Source organism: Crassostrea angulata, chromosome 10 (genome assembly GCF_025612915.1).
Source record: "Crassostrea angulata isolate pt1a10 chromosome 10, ASM2561291v2, whole genome shotgun sequence".
NCBI lineage: Eukaryota > Metazoa > Mollusca > Bivalvia > Ostreida > Ostreidae > Magallana > Magallana angulata.
In genome coordinates, this window is record NC_069120.1 from 46,656,756 (window position 1) to 46,683,788 (window position 27,033).

The 27,033-nt window shown below is 33.9% G+C and overlaps 3 protein-coding genes across 4 annotated transcripts; all 3 read left to right on the plus strand.

Moving 5' to 3' along the window:
- The first annotated feature begins 707 nt into the window (after nt 1-707).
- On the plus strand, nt 708-7,454 carry LOC128166004 (uncharacterized). Its single transcript, XM_052830924.1, has 2 exons — nt 708-833; nt 1,196-7,454. The coding sequence occupies exon 2, from the start codon at nt 1,353-1,355 to the stop codon at nt 7,452-7,454; it is 6,102 nt and encodes a 2,033-aa protein (XP_052686884.1). The 5' UTR covers nt 708-833; nt 1,196-1,352.
- Nucleotides 7,455-10,932: 3,478 nt separating this feature from the next.
- On the plus strand, nt 10,933-14,740 carry LOC128167847 (prostaglandin E2 receptor EP4 subtype-like). Of its 2 annotated transcripts, XM_052833785.1 has the most exons (3): nt 10,933-11,184; nt 12,919-13,849; nt 13,970-14,740. In XM_052833785.1, exons 2-3 carry the CDS (start codon nt 13,085-13,087, stop codon nt 14,279-14,281), a joined length of 1,077 nt encoding a protein of 358 aa, XP_052689745.1. In that variant the 5' UTR covers nt 10,933-11,184; nt 12,919-13,084; the 3' UTR covers nt 14,282-14,740. The 2 variants fall into 2 exon arrangements, with proteins under 2 accessions (XP_052689745.1, XP_052689746.1); XM_052833786.1 differs by lacking the exon at nt 10,933-11,184 and having other exon boundaries at nt 12,565-13,849.
- Nucleotides 14,741-22,612: 7,872 nt separating this feature from the next.
- On the plus strand, nt 22,613-25,644 carry LOC128167848 (prostaglandin E2 receptor EP4 subtype-like). The gene is made up of 2 exons (XM_052833787.1): nt 22,613-23,403; nt 23,590-25,644. Exons 1-2 carry the CDS (start codon nt 22,639-22,641, stop codon nt 23,878-23,880), a joined length of 1,056 nt encoding a protein of 351 aa, XP_052689747.1. The 5' UTR covers nt 22,613-22,638; the 3' UTR covers nt 23,881-25,644.
- The last annotated feature ends 1,389 nt before the right edge of the window (nt 25,645-27,033 follow it).

A 27,033-nucleotide genomic window follows, 5' to 3' on the forward strand; every position in this document is an offset into this window, starting at 1 on the left:
CTATTGTCGAATCAGATCGTAGTAGGCGGGGCCAGGATATAAGAACCACAGTTGCTCGTGTCATTCAGTAGTATCATAGCGCCACTTATCAACCACAACCTGATTTGAAGAGTCAGAAAAATATTTTAAAATATGTGCATTGGTTAGTTATTTTATTTAATAAATAAAACTCACTATAAAAAAAGAAATTTAAGAAGACCTACAGCTTAATGAACCATTACAGGAGTTGTTGCATCTAAAATTCTTGTATGTATTTCCAAATTATGTGCACATCAGTTTAAGATATATGTCACCTATTGAACTAGCGTCTGTCTGGCAACCCTCAATCGATAATATTAGGAAGTAAGTTTTCTATTCATTATTGTAATGCTTATGCACATTAAAGCTGGAAACCCTTCAATACAAAAACATTGTTCAATCATACTCATTTTTCAATTTCTTCCAATTGTTGATTGATAGAACCCTCTCTCCGCAATTTATTGTCATCATCGCGCTAAAACATGGTGTGATATTTGTCTTCTTAAACGACACAATAGACCATATATAATATATTGCTATTTTTACTCAACCGTCGCGTCACTTGAACATGTTTGACAGTGAGTAGTAAAACAGAGAAGAGACATTAGTGACCTAGTGACAAATTTGTCTTAGTGCTTTAACTTTTATGATCTATTGACAGTAGGAAATGTTGGATAACTGTAGTGGAATTCATTTGTTACATTAATTGCGCTCCATACATGCGAGCTAGTATTATCTCCCTTTTTTGTTATGCACCACGTGCCAGAAAACTGAATAAGAAGCTTTCCATTTTGAAGCTTGTGGGCCACTACAATGTATGTTTTTGTTGTTTTATATGTGCTACTAAGTTGTTTAAGCTTATGAATACCTTACATGATAGTGTTTTCTTTGTAAACTTTACTTATCAAGAAATTAACGGTCAGCAATGATGTCAATATATTATTTGGATATAGTCTTTCCTTGTGCAGTTTTGAGTATTGTTCTCATATATTTCACTATATTACACTGTCAGAATGTTAAGAATTACATATATTTCAAAGTAAATGTAGGATTTATCAGTTTCCCTAGTCCAAGTATTTTCCAATTTTTTTATGTATGGAACGCCATTCTTGTCATCAACAGTACATGTGTGAATTTATAAGACAATTGTTTAAATGTGATTTTTGTTCTTTTGTAGCTTTTTACCTGCTTTATTCAATAAACCATGAAACGAATAAACTGGTTGAAACTTTCTGTATCAGAGACAGAACAGTAAAAAGATTGTAACGACTTGGACAAGGAGATTCACATTTTGGCGTCTACGACGAAACGGCGTTCATCGATAATTGGATCTGATGTCTTATACAAGTCTAACAATGGAACAAGGCTCGGAACTTGAAGACCCTCAGTCACGAATAAGGACTCTGACCGAAAAGGGAGCAGAGGGATTCTCAAAGCGTAGCGAGGATTATACTACTCACCTAAACGCTCAATGGGCAGCTGTTGAGAACCTAATTTCAACATACAGCCCTACCATCACAAACTTAGAATATTTAGACAAATTTGAAGGTGACCTTTCAAAAGCTTATGCAGATTTTTGTTCAACATCTGCTGATTTTGCAGCATTTCTTACAAGGACAAGAACAGAAGATAGCATTCAAGAGCTTCAAAAACATTCAGCATTTATGCAAAAATGCAAAGAACTTGTGAATTCAGTGATCGATAAAATATCTGAAGTGCGCGGAGTAGCTCTTGAAAATGCTTCACGTCGGTCAAAGATATCGCAATCAAAACTCACACATATATCCAGTTCCTCTTCACAACTGGCACGCTCAAAGGCAAAGGCAGAAGCAGCTAAAGCTCGGTTAGACTATGTTCAACAAGAGACATCCCTACTGAAACAACAGGCAGCTATTGCTGAACAGGAAGAGATATCCCGTGCAGCGGCCATGAGGAAACAGAAAGAGCTTGAAGCGGAACTGAAACTCTTGAACACTAAACAGGAAGTGGCAGCAACCAAGGCTGAAGCAGAAGCACTAGAGAATGAAGAGGCTGAAGGAAAACCCACAATGCAGAATATAGAAAGGTTGAATGCACTTATCGATCCTATCGAGCGTACAACACAATATATCAACGAACAATCGGCTATTAACCAAAAAGATAAGGAAAAGCCACAAGTTGATTTCAATTCAAATGTGCAAACATTCCCTTTGATACAGCCTCATACTCAAGTGGATGCATTTATCAGTCCTGTGGAGCAAACAATCCCTCACATCAATGTACAGTCGAACAATAACCAAACTGAAAAAATGAAATCAGAAGTCAACTTCAATTCGAATGTGCAGACTTTTCCCATTAGCCAGCCTCATACTCAAAACACTGAAAGTGTCATGCCAAACAGACCCGATCAAGTTCAAGACTTTACTAAGTTTCTTCTGAAGAAAGACTTGCTAATATCTCGTCTCACTCGATTCGATGATCAACCACAGACATTCATATTCTGGAAAGCACAGTTCGAAGAAATAATGAAGGAACTCGAGGCGACAAACACTGAGGAACTCGACCTTCTTACAAAGTGGTTGGGACCAACTTCATCAAAGTACGCTGCAAGCATTAGATCGTCAAACGTTTCAAATCCAGCTGAAGCCCTAAGAAAAATTTGGGAGCGTCTTAATGAACGATATGGCAGCCCTGAACTATTGGAGTCCATGTTGATGTCTAAACTATCAGTTTTCCCAAAACTCACTAACAGAGACAATGTGAAACTATATGACTTGCTAGACTTAATCTCAGAAATTGAATCCCTTATGGCAAATCCGAAGTACACAACTTTATTGAGTCATTTCAATGCTTCATCAGGTTTAGCGCCAATACTTGGTAAGCTTCCACATAACATACAAGAGAAGTGGACTTCCTATGCTTACAAGTACAAAAAGCAACACAACACTGTCTTCCCTCCCTTCTCTTGCTTTGTGGAGTTCATGCAAGACATCAGCAAAATGAAAAATGATCCGGGGTTCATGTACAACAGTGAAACTACATATGCAAGCACAACAAAGGAGAAAACTGGTCCGAGATCCAATCAGGGAAAACAATGGATAGCAACAAAGAAAACTGAAGTTAGACAGAATTCAGAAAACATGAAGTCCACCTCCATGTGTCCTCTCCACAAGGCCAATCATAGTCTTAATGATTGTCGTGGCTTCAAGGACAAATCATATGAGGAGCGGAAACGATTTCTGCGAGAGAACAAACTTTGCTTTAAATGTTGCAATTCTGATCAACACAAGTCTCGAGAATGCACAGAACTTATTCACTGCAATCAGTGCGGTAGCAGTTCGCATCCGTCAGCACTTCATATTGGAACACCCGTGAGCCGTTATGGTGGGGAGAAGACTGGCGAAAATTCCGCAACATCCGCATGTACCCAGATATGTAAAGATGGATTCTCAGGGAAGTCATGTGCTAAAGTGATTTTGGTAAACCTACACCAAGCCAGAAATCCAAGCAAGTCGCTGAAAGCATACGCAATCATAGACGACCAAAGCAATAGATCCTTGGTGAAGTCTGAAGTTTTTGATCGTCTCAATATGGATAGTGTAATGACAGACTACCAGTTAACTTCCTGTGCAGGAGTCACTGACATGCTTGGCAGACAAGCTCGAGACCTTATTGTTTCATCGCTGGATGGATCGACATCTATCAATATACCCAATATCATAGAATGTAACCAGATCCCCGATATCCGAAATGAGATACCTACACCGGATGTAGCGAGATCATACACTCATCTTCAAGACATCGCTGACAACATACCTGAAGTTGATGAAAACATTCCGATTCTCCTCTTGATTGGTCGTGATACACCAGAAGCACATCACGTAGAAGAGCAGCGCACAGGTGCGAGGAACTCACCATTCGGACAGAAACTTACCTTAGGTTGGGTGATTGTCGGCGAATCCTGTCTGAACAAAGTACACCGTCCTAACTCTGTCGTGGTAAACAAAACTTACCTTTTACCAAATGGGAGGTCGTCAATATTCCAACCATGTCCAAACGACATACACATAGAAGTTCAGAATAAAGATATCAGTTTCTTGCCTCAGGATCTGGATACATCTATATTCATGAAACAGAAGGATGATGACACAATCGGTCTCTCAGTTGATGACAAAGATTTCATCAGGACCATGGATGAAGACGTTCATCTCACTGCGGAAGGAAATTGGGAAGCTCCTTTGCCGTTTAGAGAAAATCGACAACGACTTCCAAATAACAGATCGTATGCACTGAAGCGAGCGCACAATCTGGATAATAGTCTTCGAAAGGATCAAACGAAACGAGAACATTTTATGACATTCATGAAAAAGATATTCGACTGCAACCATGCGGAAATTGCACCACAACTCATGAAAGAAGAAGAATGTTGGTACTTACCAATATTTGGGGTGTACCATCCTAAAAAGCCATCCCAAAGTAGAGCTGTGTTCGACTCATCTGCCAAATATCAGAGTATTTCCTTGAATGACGTTCTTCTTTCTGGTCCGGACCTGAACAACAATCTGTTAGGCGTACTTTTACGCTTTCGAAAAGAACCAATAGCTGTTACAGCTGATATAGAATCTATGTTTCACTGTTTCCTAGTTGATAAGAAGCACAGGAACTTCCTCCGCTTCTTCTGGTACAAAGACAACGACATTAACAATGAGTTGATAGAGTACCGTATGCGAGTACACGTTTTTGGGAACTCACCTTCACCGGCTGTAGCTGTATACTGTCTTCGCAAGGCCGCTTGTGCCAAGGAAGACGACTATGGATGTGATGTCGTAGATTTCGTCAGACGAAACTTCTACGTGGACGACGGATTAATTTCTCTATCGACTCCTGACGAAGCGGTCAGTTTGCTCAAAAGAACTCAAGCTGCTCTTAGAGAGGGTGGTAATCTACGTTTGCATAAAGTTGCATCTAACGACAAGCATGTTATGGATGCCTTTCCGTTTGAAGATAGAGCAAAGGACTTCAAAGATATCGATCTTAGCGTTGACAAACTTCCTATGCAGAGAAGCTTAGGGTTGAACTGGGAGCTTGAGTCTGACTCATTCACATATCGTTTGTCAAAGGAAGAAAGACCTTTCAGTAAGCGGGGACTATTGTCGACTATTAATGGCATCTTTGATCCCATTGGATTTGTTGCACCAGTAGTAGTTTCTGGGAAAATCTTGATGAGAGAGACTTTGAGAGGTTCGTACAACTGGGATGATCCCCTTCCTGTTCATCTCTTGGACAAGTGGTCAAACTGGAAGAACTCTCTGAGATTCCTTGAAGATGTACATATACCAAGGACATACACACCCTCTTCTCTATCAAAAACCCTCTGCAAAGAGCTCCATATTTTCTCAGATGCTTCGGAGGCTGCCATTGCCTCAGTAGCATACTTGCGCACAGTCGACGACTCGAACAACATCCACGTGGGATTCATTTTAGGAAAATGTAAACTTGCGCCAACAAGTGTTCATTCTGTACCGCGCTTGGAGCTCTGCGCAGCAGTGATGTCCATCCAGTTATATGACATCATAAGTGAAGAACTGGACATGAAGTTTAACACCGTTAGGTTTTACACAGACAGTATGGTGGTGTTGGGTTATATCAATAACAAAGGCAAAAGATTTTTCAAGTATGTTGAAAACCGAGTGGAAAGAATCAGGAAATCAACAACACCCAAGCAGTGGAGTTATGTCCCAACAAAATCCAACCCAGCAGATGCGGGCACGAGAAACCTTACTGCGGAAGTCATTAATGACAACATATGGATTCGAGGACCACCTCAACTCAAGGAACCTTTGGAGGAGGATCCGAACACTGATTACAGTCTTTTTGAACCAGAAAATGACCCTGAGATTCGTAAGGAAGAAGAGGTTAAAACCCTGAAAACAGCAGTTGACGGAAAAAAGGACCAATCTGCGACTTTTTGTATAACTCACAGATCAGAGAGGTTCTCCAGGTGGAAGGTGTTTGTGAAATCTATAGACTGTTTAAGGTCTATATCTAGGAAGTTCCATCACTCCTTGGATATTCAAGCCTCACCAACATCAGAAGAACTGATCATACGTATGGTTCAACATGAAGTTTTTGCACAGGAGATAATGTGCTTGCAATCACGGAAGTCATTGCCAAGAAATAGCAGTCTCATCGCATTAAATCCAATAATCGATGAAAAAGGTTTACTACGGGTAGGAGGTCGTTTGAAAAGAGGATACCTGAGTATCAATGAGAGGCACCCACTTATCATCCCAAAGAATCATCATGTGGCTATACTGCTTGTACGACATTTCCATGAAGCAGTAAAACACCAAGGTAGACATTTCACGGCCGGAGCCCTGCAATCTGCAGGGTATTGGATCATTGGAGGAAAGCGCCTGATATCATCTCTGCTACACAAATGCATAAAGTGTCGGCGTCTACGTGGCAAATACCAATGTCAACTGATGTCCGACTTACCTGCAGACCGACTACAGCCAAGTCCTCCTTTCACCTTCATTGGGCTAGACACTTTTGGACCATGGAGCATTGTGACTCGTAAAACAAGAGGAGGAGCCTCCAACAGCAAGCGTTGGGCCGTTCTCTTTACTTGCCTTTACACTAGAGCTATCCACATAGAGGTGATCGAGGAATTATCATCTTCCTCTTTCATCAACTGTTTGCGAAGATTCATCTCTCTCAGGGGCAATGTGAAGGAAATCCGCTCTGACCGGGGATCCAATTTTGTGGGAGCAACTGAAGACCTTGATGTTAACGTCATTAACGTGGAAGACAATCCTGTTCGAGAATTTCTGTCCGACCAGAAGGTGACGTGGATTTTCAACCCCCCACATTCCTCCCACATGGGTGGAGTGTGGGAGCGGATGATTGGCATTGCGAGGAGAATACTCGACTCTATGCTTATGGACTTACATTCAAGACATCTCACTCATGAGGTATTGACTACTCTAATGGCTGAAGTATGTGCCATCGTGAATTCTAGGCCAATTGCACCTGTGTGTTCTGACCCTGAATCTCCAGTGATCCTCAGCCCAAACATGTTACTTACACAAAAGTCGGGAGAAATTTCAACAAACTTTGTACAGCAAGATATCAAAGATTTGTACAAAGCACAATGGCGGTGCGTTCAGCACTTGGCAAATATTTTCTGGGACCGTTGGAAGAAGGAATATTTACAAACGCTCCAATCGAGGACCAAATGGCAATCTGTGGTTCCAGATCTATGTGTTGGAGACATTGTACTTCTTAAAGACCTGACAACTGCACGGATCGAGTGGCCGATTGGAATTATCACCAACGCTATAAAGAGTGTCGATGGCCGGGTCCGCAAAGTCGAAGTCAAGGTATCAAGAGATGGGAAACCAATTGTATACACGAGACCCATATCAGACATTATTCTCTTAATACATGACGAGTGACATTCTCATGTTGTACTGCAATCCACTGAGTTGCCAAATGTGTTCATTGTAATCATTTGTTTGAATATGATATTATAATATATTTCAAGAAGAAATATGTCACTATACGGTTTAATGTATTATTACTGTTTAAATGTATAAGATAATAGTGATATTTTCAATATCAGGTGGGGAGTGTAGTGGAATTCATTTGTTACATTAATTGCGCTCCATACATGCGAGCTAGTATTATCTCCCTTTTTTGTTATGCACCACGTGCCAGAAAACTGAATAAGAAGCTTTCCATTTTGAAGCTTGTGGGCCACTACAATGTATGTTTTTGTTGTTTTATATGTGCTACTAAGTTGTTTAAGCTTATGAATACCTTACATGATAGTGTTTTCTTTGTAAACTTTACTTATCAAGAAATTAACGGTCAGCAATGATGTCAATATATTATTTGGATATAGTCTTTCCTTGTGCAGTTTTGAGTATTGTTCTCATATATTTCACTATATTACACTGTCAGAATGTTAAGAATTACATATATTTCAAAGTAAATGTAGGATTTATCAGTTTCCCTAGTCCAAGTATTTTCCAATTTTTTTATGTATGGAACGCCATTCTTGTCATCAACAGTACATGTGTGAATTTATAAGACAATTGTTTAAATGTGATTTTTGTTCTTTTGTAGCTTTTTACCTGCTTTATTCAATAAACCATGAAACGAATAAACTGGTTGAAACTTTCTGTATCAGAGACAGAACATAACCTATTTGCATAAGTGTTGTTTGGCCTCTATGTTTTTTGGCAACATTTATCATCTTATCAAAACAAACATTTGAAGGAAACAAAAACTCACAAATGTTTTTGTTGTCAAATGGCCTGAGTCATTTAAACGGAAATCATGAAAGTATTGGAGAATAAATTGAAATGCTCTTCATTTTTTTCAATAGATTTTGAATGGTTCTTTGATGTTTCAAATGCCATTTTATAATTTTATTTAATTATGAAATGATATTTTATATAGATGGACTCAGAAGTAAAATTTATTTTCATAAGAAGGATGTAATAGTATCAAATGTTTACTATTTAATGATAAATTAATGCTATGAAAAAAAATCAATGAAGAAAAACTAAGGGAAATTGCACTTGTTTTGTCTAATGTATATTTTTAGGCAGTTATCATTAGATCTGAAAAGTGATGTTGGACAATTTTATTCAATATGCACTGATAATGTCAATCGTTGATGAAAAATTACGCCGTTGAATTTATTCCTTAATGTTCGGGTACTTTTTTGTTCAGGAAGGAAAGGGGTACACATAACCTATATATATCATAAAAACCAAACATGATCGAATAGTTTTATCAAATTTTTACTTGATGTCCAACAGCAGTTCAATAATTTAATCAGCTTCCATGAATCAACCTCATTGACTATTATCTAGTATGTAGTTAGTATTGTATTTAAGCCATTTGTTTTATTTTAAAATATTGTTGAGTTATATAAATGTTCTTCAGCATTTTTCTTAGGTCAGAAGTGTTCTGAAATATTTGAATGTGGATGTGAGACAGATCCTCTTCAATTTCTGACTCTTGGTCTACTGTGCAGTCTTTTTTATTCCTAGATACAAATTTTGGCGTAAAGGTATATAGTGTTTGTTCATAATGTTTTTTTTAATCCTATGCACACCAGTGACATTTAAGTCAAATGATAACATCGTATCTATATACATTTACTTTTATCACATGTATATCAAAATTTAGATAGAATCGTTTCTTTCTGTGTCTTAAAATAGATTGGAATTTATTTTCAAAATAACATTTATATATAAATATTCAGGTAAACACACGTCATTGAAGTGGTGTTTTAAAAATGTCTTATTACCAACAGACATTATTTTCAAGAATTGACTGGCATCGTATTAAGTGATATTTGTAAATAACGATAAGCCCTGATTGTTCCGCTTTTCAGTAGAATAATAATGGTTTCCATAAAATGACATTTAGTCGAGACATGAACATTCAATAACAGATAATATATATTAACTAATTAATAGTCGCCTTAAACTTAAACGCCATTTTCTATCTATCTATCATTTATTTATTCACATTTCTATAAATCGGATTTCAATAACTTTTCAGTAGAGTGTATGATTATCAATTAAACTTTGATGCATTTATCTTATCTATCCAAGCTGCGCCTATTTGGTGCTTCCTTTTAGAAAAGTTGTATTTACATTGAGTGTTTTAAGCTGTCACTTTTGTTTACAAAAGGATATAATTTTTTTTACATCTAACACATAGCACTTTTGATCTCCATAAATTACTTCCACTCAGACTCTATCGAAAAATTTGAAATTGAAAAGGGGAAAATAAAAATTAGAGGGAAATGTCACCTGAAAAAAAGACACAAAAATTCCATGTAATTTATTCAAATAGCCGTAATATTAAGAGTGACATAATCAGGAAACAATGATTTATCATTTGATAGACATCTTTCTTTGTTCTAAATATTTTACAAACATGTTAAAAACCTACGTTTTTGTTTGCAAAAGGGGATACCGTTGTGTCTTTAGTTGATACAACCTTTTCTCTGCACCCTGCAGTGTAAAAAAAGAAGGGCAATTCTTAAGCGATTGTGTTGCTCAAGCAGCTTATCTTTAACATAAAGCTTGTATGTCAAGTTTTACTATTTTCTTATTATTAGTTGTTTAAGAATTCTGTAGTTTTAGTGGTTGTTTTATTCAGTCAGATGTTAGCTTGACTTTACACGATAAAATACAACAAGCAATGCAAAAATGAGTTATTTTGAAGTCTAAGTGATATGATATAAGTTACCATAAACTAAAACACACTAAAACATTGCCAAAACAATAACATTTGGAACTCTTTATTCAGTACACGTTTATTAAGTATATTAATGGAAACATTTATCTTAATAAACAAAAATTAATTAAGTTTACTACTAGTATTCTTTACAATCTATCTAAATTCTAAAATCACTTTAATGAACCTAACACTTCCAACGATTTTATGTTCTCCTCTGTATTTTATATATTCTATCATTTATCATTAATTTCTTTAGGCTTTGAAAAGATCTGTAAGATTTACGAACCATTAATTTAAAAGCCAAATACCCCCATCTCTCTCTCTCTCTCTCTCTCTCTCTCTATATATATATATATATATATATATACATGTATATATATACAAGGAAGTAAATTTTAATTCTTGATAGCTATAATTTTTTGAAAAAAGTATACATGCTATAAAAATAGGAAGACAACTCACAACTCATTCAATTACCTCGACTGAATAAAAGAAGGACGTGACGTAACAAGTGGAGAGGTGGAGAGGTTCACTTAAGAGGAAGTGAGAAAATTAAGGTGCGCAGTTTTACATCATTTTGAAAAATAGGAAAGGTTAATAAATAATAAGATTTACAAACCAAATACAACAGACAAGTGATAAATCATATCGTGTTATTTGTCAGGCAGCCAGCTGGTCCCAGCAAAACGGCATTGTTTGGACGCATCGTATAGTATATACCAACCCTAATAATGTTATCTTATCTTCTTCGTTTTTTTCCCCGAAGGATTGTGTAGATAAAGATGCATGTTATAAGAGGCACCATACCTAAGAAGACCTGATACAAATTAATTTACAAATATTGATTTTCTTGAATATAGTTTTCATATAAGCGCAAGTGATATTCGTTTTGATTAAAATATTGAGGACAGTGGATTGGTACGTATTAATATCGTTCTTTTGTTTTGATTATTTTTTTATATTTTATATATTTTTTAATATTTTATATTTTATTATGATAACGAAAGCCAATACATGTAGCTGATTTTGATATATTTTCATAAATTTAAAAAAGAAAAGCAAAGGTCATATATTTTATTTAAAAATATCACCTTTACCTGTTTTTAAGCTATGTATACATTATTTTGATATAACAATTTATTCAGGGAAACGTTTTTAAAAAGTCATCAAAATGTGATAAGATTGAGCCATGCACACAAAACGAAGTCATTTTAGATACAAGTAAATAATTTATAAGTTATGGCATAAATAATACACATTAAAAGTGTATGTAAAACAATAAAAGATGATTTCTCAACCCGATTAAAACAATATTTAAGATATATATTTGTATTCTCATAAACAAGATGATCCTAAAGTAGTGTAAGACATTTGTATACATGTATACTCTCGCATTATAATCTTATGCAATTAAAAAAAACATTATATGGTTTTATCCAATCTCCTTGAAATTTCCGCCTATTACATCCACTTCAATTTGTTAACTTGTGAAAGTTTCAATAACTCATGTAAATGATCACAAAACATTAAAAAATTCTTCCGCATGCAGCAATAAAAAAGAATACTTAATTTTTTGTTTGTTCTCATGAATTAATTTAAAATATTTTTGAACCACTTAATTGAGACAATTGAAATCTTTCATGACTTGTACGGGCTTTTAATTGTTAATTGTTAATTAACATATACATTGTGTTTCAATTTTTTTACACCTCGTTACTAATTTCTGAAGGTGATGTGCGACTACTTGTACATTTTAAGATAAGAATATGAACATTTCTTGAACTTATATGTTTCCGCTCGTAGATGACCAAAGTTATTCCCAAAAGATAAAAAAGTTCTACATGGTGTTAGTATGAAATTATGCATACAAGAGCAGAACAATGTCTTTTTATCAGCTAGAAGAGCGGTAGAGCTGCGCAGCTGCAGACTTTTTTTGAAGATTTAAAAATCTGAAAAATAAGAAAGGGGTTCCTTGTATTTTGCACATTAATATTGTAACTTTGCCTCAAAATAGGGAATCTTATTTTTATCAATCGTCATTGGATCTATGTTTAGAACAAGAAAATTCATTCCATGCATGGAACTTTTGTAAAAATAAATGTTAATTTAAAAAAAAAATCTGCCAGACATCTTTAAACTAGTCCGAAGTCTGTTGTTGTTGTTGTTTATGGGTTTTTGTTGTTGTTTTTTTTTTGGGGGGGGGGGTTGAGGTATAGGGGTCCAAAAAAGAGATTATCGTTAATATAAGAAATACATATATTTCTCAGTTCTAGGTGACTGAAAAAAGCATTGCTCTATTTGACAAAAAACCTAATATTTATTGCTTTTTTATCTCTTTGGGAACATTTTTTGTCAGTTTCCGGCAGAAGCAGAAACTAGCCAGTTTAAGAAATGTTAACACTTTTATCTTTAAATGTACAAGATGGCCGCACATCCCCCTTAATATGCAAAAGCGTAAATAACCAGCTTCAAGAGAAAATGGCATCAAAATAAGAAGCTTTATATATAATGTAATACGGTATGACGTAAAAAATTACATTGGATATTTCTTATATATATATATTATTATATTATTTATATAATTGGATATTTCTAGTTTTAAAAGTTATAAAACATTTTCAATTGTGCGCAAGAGTGCTTGATTGTTTACAGGTTTCTCAATGGCGGTAGTATTCAGGAGTGGTCAAATCTACGCAAACTGAGAGTGCTGAGTGGTTAAGTGTTTGTAAAGAAGACCGGGAAGTGCTGGGGACTTACCGAGAAGTATATAAATTTACTGTCACAGCTATCTCCAATCAGTCCACATACAGTCGATAGAATGGATGACACGGAAACGAACTCCTCTGGCATAAACCTCAACAAAACCAAGGTTTGGGAATCTGCCGTTCCTCCTGGCTTACAGTTTGCCTTGGGCGTGGTAGGAAATTTGATTGCTCTTGTGGTTCTGGTCACATCGGCCAAATCTCACAAGTGGAAACCTTTCTACAGGCTAGTTGGAGGTTTAGCTCTCACAGACGGGGGAGGAATTCTTCTGGTCTACCCAACAGTTATGGTTAGATATGCCACGGACTTTACATACGACTTTCCAAAACCTCTTTGTGACTACAGTTCTTTTATATATACATTTACTTTGATTTCTTCGGCGATGATTGTGTGTGCAATGTCCCTTGACCGATTTTGGGCGATTTTATATCCGTTTAAATACAACACTAACACGAAAAATAGGCGAACAAACATAATGTTGATTTCGATCTGGATCGCTGGAGCATTCATATCATCTCTTCAGCTTATGGGACTTGGTTCTAGTTTTAACTATTATCCTGGCTCCTGGTGCTTTCTGAATTTCGTTGGTATAACAACAATGGACAGGCTCAGCTCTTACATTTACTCGTTGTTTGGTCTATCCATTCTGTTGACGACTATTGGGCTAAACTCCATAGTGATACTGACTGTGTGCAGAGGTATGAATTCAGACATCAGACAGCAGCAGACTGCAAGACGTAGAAAGAAGAACGACATCTTCATCGTGATATTTTTGATGATAATTGTTACTGTTTTTGGTGTGTGTTGGACACCACTCATGGTAAGCTGTATTGCTTAAAAATATGTACCAAATTATTCATCTACAACTATTAATTGATTCTTTTGGCATGAAACATATATTTTAATTACTGATATGATTACCTTTGTTTTCGTGAAAAAGGTCACGATACTTGGTCACGCTGGAAGATGGATACATGGTAATGGAGCCCGAGAACTGCTGGTGCTAAGATTTGCAGTGACCAATTCCATCATAGATCCATGGATTTATATCCTTCTTAGGAAGGAAACCTTCATAGCCATGAAGAGACACAGCAGGGGTCTCTGTAAAACCCTATTTGACAGACTGGATATTCCCACAGAGTCGGGTATTCCAGAATCCACTCCTAACGAAGTCAGTGGCTGCGGCAAAAGTATGGAAAAGACCATTTCCACAGACGACCAGATCTCGTCGACTGTTTTGCATAAACTTTAGGTTGTTGCTAAATGTATTTTTTTTGTCGATATGTTAAGCTAATCCCTAGACAATCATATTGATAAAATGTATTGTGTTTTTCAGTGACAAAAACACCCAATTGTTAACTTCAGATTTATGTGTTCATTTGTAAAGTATGTTTACGCACATAAATTGAATTTAAAATCATCGCGCCATGGTATAACTTGGTAGTTTTATTAGATGATTGATGCATCTATGTGAAATTTAAAGAGTGTAACCCTATTCAGGGGTCCTTTCACATAAATGATAGATCGTGTTCTTGTAATACCCGCATAGCGGAAACCCCGAAAAGAATATGTGTTCATCTCCCGTGATTTTTGTTTGTATGAAATGGCATTGTTAATAATATTTATAAATGGATTGTGAAATTCTCTGTTTATTTGTCATCTCAATTTTGTTATTTGTTGAAACATTTTGCAATAAATATGTAAAAACAATGATTTTTTTAAACACCTAATACAATAAACCATAAGTGTCCCACCAAACTAATGTACACGAAATATTTTACAGATATCTTTAATAAAACTGCTTTAGATTTAAGGATAGCATATATATGTTCAAATGACAAATGTGCTTAGAAAATAGGTGTTGAAATAATTCAAGGTGTATACTAATACAGAAAAACTATTGCTCTGTTTCATTAAAATTCTATTCAATAGGTAGATTATAAATAAAATACGGAAATCTAATCCTGCAATAATGGATGATAATTTGAATTGAGGATATATGTCGTTCATGTGAAATTCCTCACGTGTAGGTTGTGCACACGAATTGATTATTTAGTCAATGTTTTATCATGACCTCTTTATCATACTAGCCAAATGATCTTTTCTGTGTTAAACAATACGTTGAAAGTTTTCTAATAGTATTCTTTGTAAATAATTGGTATTGAGATATTTGATGCTGAAAAGTTGTAAGGCACAGGAAAACATTATTTTTCAAAACAAAGGAAAGAATATATCAAAATTATCACCTATCGATATCTTTTTTCATAAAAGATTTCCATATTGATTCTAGACATATCCCTGAACATGTCCATTAATTAAAGATAGAAAAAGTAAATAGCCCTAGTAAAGTATGTAAAAAACCCCATAGATGAAAAAAATTACAATAACAAGTTCCAGGAAACGTTCTACATTTTGAAATCCTTTATCGGACAGCTTTTTTCTTTCAAATTGAATTCCACCCTTAAAAACAAGATAAACATAAATTACTTGTATAATAATTGCATCTACAAATATTAACAGGGCTGGAAGAAAAGCTCTTCATGAAGATGTAAGAAAATGTTCAAACTGCAACTTTAAAATAATTAGATTTTTTCTTTACTAAAGTAAATAAAAGTTAATAACATAGGACATCATATCTTACAACTCAAGGTATGTCTGATGGTTAAACTGTTGACCATCCAACTCTCTTAAATCAGTGATGTTAATTGTTGCTGATTGTCAATTGTAATATTTATTATTTCAAGGGTCATTAAAATGCGGTTCAATGACGTTTTAAATACGTAGATGAAAAATTGATCATTTGATATTTCGTTAGTATATTTATGGGGGTGGGGGAAGGGGCTGAGATACCAAAGAAATCGACAAATAGTACGCCACTATAGTATCAAATCATTCTACAGTCTCGTCAAAAATAGTATAGCCATATTGTAAGGTTTGTAAATTTTTCAAAATATTAACGGCATTTTATCAGATTGAAGCCGTTTCAGTGATAGTATTCTTTGTAAACCCTCAAGAAAAACATGCCTTCAAACTTCGATTTTTAGCACAAAAATGAAATATTACACTAAATAGTAGTTTGATTATCTTATACTTTATTTGTAAGAAGGTTTCAATTCGCAAAAAAAAATTCATCAAACTATTGTTTTCAGAATAAACATATGCGCAGTTTAAATGGCAATATAATATAAAATATACAATGCATCAGTTGTGCATCAAACATCTAAATAAATAAATAAATATTTGCATAAAATGATAGGGAAGTTTTAAACAGGAAAAATAGCACTGCATGTTATGAGAATAGAAAGGACTCAAGCTTCCGCGATGGTTGATTTGGGTGTAATATGTATTTTATTCATATAAGAATTTCATATACATGTATGTAAGTATTTTTAAAAAATTAAAATGTGAAACTGAAACATATTTCGTTTCCCGTATTGATAAGAGCGAATGGTTATTCTTAGGATTCCTTGAGTTAAACTGCGTTCCACTGCATATTAAATAAGAAAACTGATATTTATTAAATTATTTATTATTCAGATCTTCATGCCTCATGTTTAAAAAGCAAATGTAAGTACGTATGTACTACAAGTGTGTTTGTCCTTATTTATTATACAGAGTTCGAGTTGGTACACATTTGAGTCGAACTGATACATTTTTTCCTTTCAATTCAAACACAATGTACATTATATTAGTTAACTCGTCATTTTATCCAATGCAGAACAGCGTTGCTCTTGTATGTTAATAGCTGTTTATGTGATTGAAGACTGAACAGTAATGTTTTTGTTTATCTCCTTTTTTCTATTTTCTAAATTTTATAAACGGATCTTTTCTTTCTTTATTTTTGGCAATAAAAGTTGCAATTTTGAAATGCTCATTTCCATTTAATATGTTAAAAATTTAAAAAAAATCACTTCTGGATGATAAAGAATTTACAATTAAAAAAAACAAGCTTTATTTGTTCTTGAATAATCGTTTGCACTTCTAACATCCCATCGAGAGCATTGTTATCAGATTGAAACGTCATTATACACAGTTGACGACACTTCCATTTAGCTAATATTTTGTCCATAAATTCTCAACAAATAGGAAATATCTTAATTTATTTTAAGTACTCATAAGACTTCATCCAACATATCACATGCAAAATAAAACTAGTTCACAATATATCAAATTAACATACACAGAATCTTTCCGATGTAATCAATTTTAGATCATGATGATGTGATTGCCTAATGCGTGATTAGAACGATACAATCATGGCATGCTTGATATAAACACCACACTGTGAATAGTTTTCTTGGAACGTTTTACGAACTAATGCTTGAAAACTTGAGATGATTCCATTGGTGTACTGATTAGAGGATAGTCTTTTGAATCACTCCAGCAAAAATAACTAATATGAATAGATTGATCTTGCTTTTTAAAATCCTTTTTGTAATTTTACAGCTTTCAAAAAATGCTGCATTGCTGTGTTACTTTCCCCTCTCCCTTTAAATATTGTTTGAAGACAAAACAGTTATTATTTACAGTACTTGTTTGGAAGATAATAAGCTATTTTCTTTCCCTTGTGCAGAACTTTCGATTTTCAACAAAAGGTTATAAACATGTTATGAATTGGAATGCAAGTGTTAAAATAGTTTGAGTTAGAAAAGACATTTCCCCAACATTGTGTATACATATTCTAAATATTTTGTCAGGACTAGGGTGTTGATTATTAAAACATTCAGGGGTTTTTTTAAGTAATAACATTTGCATCAAAAATATGTTTTAAAAAATCAATATCATTTGACAATGTAAAATACAAACACTTGTTTAGATCGGAATAATTGGCCCCTTGTACACACCGAAGTTGATCATTGGCTTACGCATATTGCGTAAGATTTAAAGCTTCAAACTTACATTAACCATCACCATATTACAGGTAATAATATGTCCTGCCTTTATTTCAAGGACGGTCCCTATACTTAAATCAAGATTCAAGCTTTCATAATCAAATATACTGAACATGACCAGGGTTGAATTAACGAATATTAGTCGTATTAAACGTATCTGTTTTAAATATTGTATAATTCATTACGTTTAAGCACAAAATAAGCATTTTTAAAAATAACGGGTGTTTCCCTATCATTTACTACCTTAGTGCTGAACAAGGACAATTATACTAGGGCGTGTTCATTTCAAATTTCAACCTTAATTGTTATCTTAAACTCCATGACTTGATTCTGTTACGAGTCAACTGAACTGCTTCCTAGGGTGGCATATTTTGCCTCTTATATACAAGATAAATCATGTGAACTTCAAGAAATTGTGTCTACATGCAAGATACAAATCTTTAAAGAGAACCTGATTTTTATATGGGTAAAATATCTTACTAACGCACATATCTTACATCATAGATGCAATATGCAACATGATTATGACAAAAACGCAGCACAGTTAAGGCTGTCAATAAACTCCGTTCAGACAAAAAGTACGGGAAATGTGCATTATGACATCACAGTATATTACAAACCTCGAAAGTACTTATTAATCTATTTATTAGTAAAATTAACTTATACTAATCTTTAAATTAAAAACAACAAATGCTATTACTTACAATTTTGATGTCCGTTATATCGTACACACTGAAAAATAAGCGAGATGTCGTTCTCGCTGTACTACAAAATATGACGTCATATGCTTCAAAATGACGCATTAAGTTAAATCATTGAAGGCTATCGTGCAGTTTTATAGCGAAGAAAAATAAATGTCATACATTAACGGAAAAGTATAAATGAATATTTTGTTTAAAATTATTATTAGTAGAATGCTACCTATATAGTCTTATTTTCATTTTGTTAAAAGTATGCATCGTATAAAGAAGCCAACTCGGTTTTGTATAAAATATCGTATATCTAAAATCTGAGTACCTAAATAAATCACTTGATTGCAAGGGCATACACTTACCTGATCCCGACAAACTTTTACATGTGAATTTTAAATATGCTATGTAACTTAAAAACTTCTACGATCCTTGTAAAATCTTACAAATTAATTATTTTTAATGAAATTAACCCTGTGACCTTCAAAATTATTCAACATATGCATTATAAATTACGGTTTCTACTAACAAATATTCTTATCTTAAAAAGTTCGCACCGTTTTTCAAAATCTACGATATAACATCAAGTTATTTCATAATTCAGTTGTGAATTTTGACATGATTATGCCCTTGCAATATTGAATTTTTTAAATGACCTCAAAACCACAAATACATCTGCTTGTACCATGCGACTGCCATATCACGTGACCACAATGAACATAAAATATTGTACTGTTATATATATATTTTAGAAATATATTGCATTTGAGTGACTGTTATTGATTTTAAAAAGGACATGCCAGTTTAACTAAAGTATACGTGTTTTCATCACAAAAATTTGCCCATATTTTTATTGACCGCCTTAACTGTGCTGCGAATGCGACTTATTTATGTTGGCATATGATTTATTTATGCGTTATATATGTTACACTGCCAAAATTTATGTTAACTTGCGAAATAAATATGTTTACATTCGACTTATTTATGTCAACATGCGAGTTAATTATGTTAACATGGATCATAAAATGTATGTCAACATGCAAGATAATTCTATTTACTTGAAAGTTATTTAGATCAACATGCGAGATAACTTTCATGTTGACATAAATATCTTGCATGTTAACTTAATTAACTTGCATGTTGACATAAATGTTTCACATGTCAACATGATCAACTCACATGCAAACATAAATATCTTGCATGTTAAATAATTAACTCTCATGTTCTAATAAATAAATCACATGTTGTCATTATTATGTTGCCTCTATGATTTCAGAGTACAGCATTAGTGAGTCATTTTTGTCTCTTTAAAGATTGGTAACTTGCACGTCAACATAAGTATCTTGCATGTTGACATAGTTTATCTTGCATGTAGAAGGCAAAAATATGCCACCATAGCTTCTTTATTCATTTGCTACAACACAGAGTTAAAAATATGTTACTTTTATTTCAGTAAATGATACAAGTCTGAATGTGTCCATTCTGTGAGAACTGAGCGAGTCCTGCATGGCTGAAATGTGTTCTTTCTCTCACAGAATAGACAGTTTTAGGCTAATATCTGACTTAAAACATTATCTCTTTTTTTTTCAAAGAATGGATGCTATCAGGTCAACAAGTAGATAATGCTGAGAAATATTTTTTTACTGTTAAAAAACAGTATTGCAGAGCACTGGGTTTTTTTGTTAACTTGATGGACAGTTTTGAATATTGCAAGGATGCTGTACAAAATTCACTTACTCCTTTTCTGAGCAATATCAACATTTAACTCTCGGTTGGGGAGAGCATTTGTTCATTAACAAACTTCATGGATCAAGTACCGACAGTGTTCTAATGGTATTCTGGATATCATAGGCGGTTATGCTCTGTCAAATTTAATATGAATAACAACCTTCACTTGATGAAAGTATTAACCCAACAAAAACATAAAATGCTAAACAGATTTGGAAAATAATTTTCCACAGGTGTCGAGTAAGTTCACCGTTAAGGTTTAATTTCATTTTTTTTTCCAGGGGGTGTGTAATCCGGATAATGAGAGATTTCTTCAACCTTGGAATAAGTGATAAATGTGAGTTTCATTTAGTGAAATCAAGTTTGTCTCAATATACGTTCTGATGTGATTTGTGGTTAAAAGTATTAATAATCAAAAGGGAAAATTTTGATTTCGTGATTTTTGTAAATGAACCTAAGAAATACAATATTAACTTGTTAACATGTATTAGAGATTCAGCTTTCCCTGCTGTATTGCACTTTCTGTTTCATTTCTAAACGCATAAGGCATTAGATTTCTTTACTGCACTGGTAAACGTAATGTTTTTCTTGTTTCCATCTAACATGTATCTGTTTTACCTTTCTCCGACCTTTACTAGCATTATTAGACATCTTTTGAATCCATTAAATTTAAGAAGAAACACCTTGAGGTTAGATATAATATTGTTTTTAAATTAAGATATACTTTGTTTTGTACAAAAGTTAAAACTAGTGATGAAATAAATAACAATATACCAACAGTCAATGACGGTCAATTGAGTAACATATGGTCATATTTGCCACCCGCCCCTTTCCTTAATAAACACTAGCTCTTTATATCTGTCCCAATGCACAATTTATGACCGGGTAATTGTGGACATTATAACAATTTATAGTTAATTCCTGGGTGTAAGTCAGTGCACTCCGAACTTTTTTGATTTTTAAGTATCTTTTTATTTTTTTCTGGCAAGCTCATATTGTTGATAGTAACTTACTTTGAAAATAGATTTGAAGGATTTGGCATAAACCTTAAGACCTCGATTCTTTTACTATTAGTGCTAGGAAGTATGCTCGAGTGTTTGTAGTTTAGTTTAAAACGTTATAAACACAGCGTAATAGCTGTACAATGCTACATAACTCTCTTACTTTTGTTAATAAAATGATATAATGGCTTTAAAATTAAAAATAATATTTATGCTGAGATATCCAGACGCACAAGTTATGAATCAGTCCCCAAGAGAAACAATTGTTTGATCAATTCGGTTTTGTATGTTTGTTTTTATTTTATGCCTAACATAGACAATCACCGAGTTTCTGCAGCTCACAATCCCTTCCACAGAGATTGATATTTTATTCTTGGACAGCAATGGAGTGATCTGATCCACAATCAGGTTTTTTTTTCAAAATAATCTTTTTTAAAATAGGAACTCTATATAAATACCTAAATACTTGTCTTTATTTCATTATAAGTTATAGCATGACATTTCATATCTTATTGGTTTTTTTGAGGAATTTCTTATGACCTGTACAATTACATGCATCTTGGAATCATTTGATGAAGCAAAGTATTAACCAGTCTCTTTTATTCTAAATTGTAAAGTGTTCAAATCAAATTAGAACCACAACAAATATTTCTCAGTCTAAAAAGATAAATTACAGTTTGGGCGATTGTTCTGGGACAATCAGTCAGTTTTATTCATCAATACATAAAAGTTTTTTTTAAAGTAATGCGTCCAGAATTCACACTTATGTCAAAGGAATGTATGATATGTAAAATATCTCATTTGTCCGATACTCTTCAGTATCGAAGATCTCGTGCGTCTTATAAAGACAACTTTTCACAAAGTTTAATTAACCAAGTCATCCGGAAAAAGTGAAACATTTAAGTTTATCTTGTCTCATTATGTTCAAATGAATGTTTTTGTGGCGGAAAATACAGCATTTGACCGACTGTTTTTCTGTTAGAACCTATTCACCATGTACTAAAACATGACAGTATCTAGATCTTTAGAACAGTTACATCATTCATCAAAATGCAACAAAAGTAAAAGGTTTATTTTGTTTTACATTTATTAATCCCACTTCTTGAGTCAAGCTGACACATAATTCATCCTCCTGAAACCACAATATCGTCAATTATTACTGCATTTTTGGCAAACAGAATATTTCTTAAACAACGTCCTTCCTTTGAATTATGTCATACATATATAATTCATGTAAGCTTTTTTCTACCAATATATAAAAAGCAAATGTATGGAAACTTGCCTCGATCTTTAGCTAGAATGGATCAGAACACTGTAGTTTATGCACCAACTGCCTCAAACATTACCAAAGACACTGCAAAGTTGGAATCAACCATCCCACCCGTTCTACAGTTTCTGTTTGGGGTTACAGGTAATATAATTGCCTTTATTGTACTTTTCTCCTCTAGAAAGAAACATAAGTGGAAGCCGTTTTACAGACTCGTCGCTGGGTTAGCTTTGACTGATGGTGGAGGAATTTTATTAATATATCCAACAGTTTTGGTTAGATATGCATCAAATTTCACCTACGATTTTCCAAAACCTCTCTGTAACTACAGTTCCTTTATGTTTATAGTCCTGCTGACATCGTCTGCGATGATAGTTTGCGCAATGTCTTTCGATCGTTTCATGGCTATTCTGTATCCCTTACGCTACAATAATATTAGAAAGAAATATCGAGCTAACATCACATTAGCACTGATCTGGACTACTGCAGCCTTCGTTTCAAGCTTGCCACTGATGGGTCTTGGGTCTAGCATATTATACTATCCGGGATCCTGGTGCTTTTTGAACTTTGTTAGTACATCTACCGTGGACAGGATCAACTCTATCATTTACTCTTTGCTGGGACTGATGATTCTGTTTTCAACAATTTTCTTTAATGGAAGTGTGATCTTCTCACTTTGCAAGAATCAAATCAAAAACAAGGTTTCTCCGAAAACAAGAAAGCGAAGCGACATCTTCAATGCCATATTCTTGCTTGTATTAGTTTCAGTCTTTGCAGCTTGTTGGACTCCACTTATGGTAAATATAGAAAACCTCTCTCTCTCTATCTCTCTCTCTCTCTCTCTCTCTCTCTCTCTCTCTCTCTCTCTCTCTCTCTCTCTCTCTCTTCATGATAATAATAACCAGAGAATGTTTCTTTGGGTTTTTCACATTTCTGTATGATTAATGTTTGATTTCCCTCTGATGATATCATATGTTCTTTAGGTTGTCATTTTTGGAAATGCCACCAAATTGATTATTGAGGATGATTCCGTTGACCTTCTAGCAGTTCGACTAAGCATCTCAAATTCCGTCGTGGACCCTTGGATTTACATCTTACTCAGGAGGGAACATTTAATTGCAATCAAACGGAAATTTGAAAATACGTTTGGTAAAATCATTTTTGCGGCTAACAGTAGGCATGATGCCATACCATCAACAGATGCCCGTCAAAAAAGTTTGGAAAATACCATGTCGTCAGGCAAAACACTTTCTACGGACAATTTAAGCAAGTAAAAAAGGGTTCATTCATTTAAGGTACATAAATTCCATTTTGTAACGTTTTCAAAGCACATGTGTACAAATGAGTGAACATGTTTTTTATTTTACTTTTGGTTGCAAAAAATATACATCTTAAGGAATAATGTTAATGTTCAGCTTTATATGAATACTGGTATAATATGTCCAAACAATTTTGTACATAAATATAATTATGTCATTTTTGTATTATTGAAGGAATAAGAAATCATTCTTTGAGTATTATAAGGTGATAATTTCGGTTGGGGCGTGATCAAATCCAATAAATCCCGAAGGGCTTTATGATAGATTAGACCACGCTCCGACCGAACTCATGATCATCACTTCATTATATTCAAATAACGATTTCTTATTATTTATACTTATATTATTTCCAATATGTACACTTTAAAGGTGTATGTGGCGTATTTGGAGTAAACTTTTTGACGTGAGTTTGAGTAAAAATATACATCATACTTCTTATTATTAGACGTTTCACAAATTCTAGGCCATTTAAACACGTTCTTTCTTTAGTTTTTTGCCTCTAAACTTGCTACACGTCTGATGAATATTAATGTGATCCGCCATATGTAACACAATTGCGCATGAGTGCGGGAAAACCCAATATTGAAAACATAACGGATGAACAGTTTATTTACAAATTAGAATCGCGTTTTTCATGTCTTAAATTAGATAATTCTTATATCAGATGATATCCGAAGCTTTATTATTCCGTTATATATTAATGTAGACCGATATAAATTGCTAATTATGTGTAATAAAGATGAAATATGATTTTAGCATCAACGACACGGTAAAACGAGTGAATACACCCTCTCCCTGAGGGATGCATGTACTGAGAGTGTTTATTCATTCTTTATTCAAAAATTCCTCTAAACGAAAATTCACTTGTGGTTGATAACTTATAAATTTAAGACATGGAACACATGGAGCACGTACGAACCTGACAAGCAAAACCCGGCTTACAACTTCAAGATAAAGACTTAAGTTTAATTCGGCTTTAATTCCTATTCCATCAATCTACATGGTCAAGGATGACAATCTTTCCTATCCTTGTTAGTTTGTCTCTTTTTTGCAAACTTAACGGTATACATGTACCTATCTTTCTCGTCGTCGTCATTTTTGTTGTGATAGACTGAGCGGGGTATCACGTGACCGATTTAAGGAGGGTTTATTCAATTGCTACATTTTTGTCGACTACACAATAATTTTAAAAATTATTTATTAACTTCAATATCTTTTTAACCCGATTGGTATAAACTGCGTAATTTATTGTGAAGATTTATCTTTATATAACACATTTAAATAAATAAGTCAATCAAATATTTCTTAGCATGAAAAAATACGCCACATATAATGTCCTTTAAAACAACAATAATTTAAAAATACCTTTTTTTTTTATGTAGCACATGCTATGTATTACTACGCGGCGCAGCCAAAAACATTTCTAGGTTATGATATGAGACACACTCATTTTGTATCACTCATGTTTTATGAAAGTTATTGAGTTTAGGGGTTCAAAATTGATTCGTAATGTTTTCACAGACAAAGACAGTTGAAAATGTAAATATTTACGTTTTAATACTCACATTTATCACATTGTTCGATTTCAGTTTTTTGATGTTAACAGACGTTACTGCGTTTATTAATCTCTAAAAAATAAAGCAATACTTCTTTAGCCTGTGTAATAATGTGCTACATTTTCTTCATGCTTTATGTGTTATGCAATTTATATCTGTAATCAAAGTCATCGAATAAAAACCGCTTTATGAAAACTTTGCACGAATTTCTTTCAAATTTCGTTATTGATGGGCTAAGATTTATCATTTAGAAATTCCAAAGTAAATTACAGTTACTGTATAAAGTTGGTACATTAAAAAACACTGAGTAATTTACTCACCACTTTCTGATGTGAGTGTGTGTGTGATAGATCTCATAAAAGAGGAAAAAATAGACCAAATATTAATGTAAGCAACCATAAGTTTGCATCACAGATTTTTACAGTAATGTGTATAACTGGTTCGGATAAATCCTAAAAACTATTTTAAAAATTGCATACGTTAGCTATTTATTAGTGTTTACCCTACTTTGTCGGTCGTCCCTCACGGAAAAGACAGTTTTAGGCTAATATCCGACTTAAAACATTATCTCTTTATTCAAAGATAGGATGATAACGGGTCAACAAGTAGATAATTCTGAGAAATATTGTTTTACTGTTAAGAAAACAGTATTGCAGAGCACTGGGTTTTATGTTAACTTGATGGACAGTTTTGAGTATTGCAAGGACGCTGTACAAAATTCATATTTATTTACTTCTTTACTGAGTAATATCAACATTTAACTCTCGGATGGGGAGAGCATTTGTTCATTAACAAACTTCAAGGATCAAGTACTGACAGTGTTCTAATGGTCTTCTGGATATCATAGGCATTTATGCTGTGTCAAATTTTAATTTGAATAACAGCCTTCTTTTGATGAAATTAATATGTTTTACGGTGCTACCGTTCTGGCGAGCGCAGCAAGAATTACACAATTCCTTGCATCATTGTTAACCTAGTGTTATTTAGGTATCAACGAACGTCACAAAGAATTTGAGAGAGTATTGCTCTCCAATAAGTATGCCAAAGGTACTAATTTTATTGGTTATGATGCATACATGTACAGCGCAACCCCTACCCCTCTCCCGAGAGAAAAAGAGAGAGAGAGAGAGAGAGTGTGTGTGTGTGTGTGTATGTGTGTGTCGGTCCCTGTTTGTAGGTGTGTAATTTCCCACTTCAAAATTTACTGGTTTGACTATGCAATATATACATAAATTTTCTAACTGTTTATTTTTTCTCTTTATTCCTTTTTATTTAGTTCAAAATGTCCTATTGTTTATTTCCTCCATACTCATATACTTACCTGCCTACTGTACATGCATGCACAATAAGCTTAAAAATGGATCGATATGACAGTAAAGTATGGCTCTTTATATCATCTCTATATTAAAAAAAATAAAAACAAATCATATGTCAAAGAGGCATCGCAGTCTATACTGAAATAACTAGAACACGCATTACAGATGTTTGATCCACCTCTAAATTTATCGCGGGAAATATAGCGCGAGAGCACTGTGACGTCATCTACGAATTT

What these genes read in the sequence shown, in the direction of transcription:
- LOC128166004 (XM_052830924.1), top strand. Translation starts at nt 1,353, where the DNA reads ATGTCTTATACAAGTCTAACAATGGAACAAGGCTCGGAACTTGAAGAC.
- LOC128167847 (XM_052833785.1), top strand. Translation starts at nt 13,085, where the DNA reads ATGGATGACACGGAAACGAACTCCTCTGGCATAAACCTCAACAAAACC. An exon ending in TGTGTTGGACACCACTCATG is followed by an intron (nt 13,850 to 13,969) that starts GTAAGCTGTATT and finishes TTCGTGAAAAAG; the next exon opens with GTCACGATACTTGGTCACGC.
- LOC128167848 (XM_052833787.1), top strand. Translation starts at nt 22,639, where the DNA reads ATGGATCAGAACACTGTAGTTTATGCACCAACTGCCTCAAACATTACC. An exon ending in CTTGTTGGACTCCACTTATG is followed by an intron (nt 23,404 to 23,589) that starts GTAAATATAGAA and finishes TATGTTCTTTAG; the next exon opens with GTTGTCATTTTTGGAAATGC.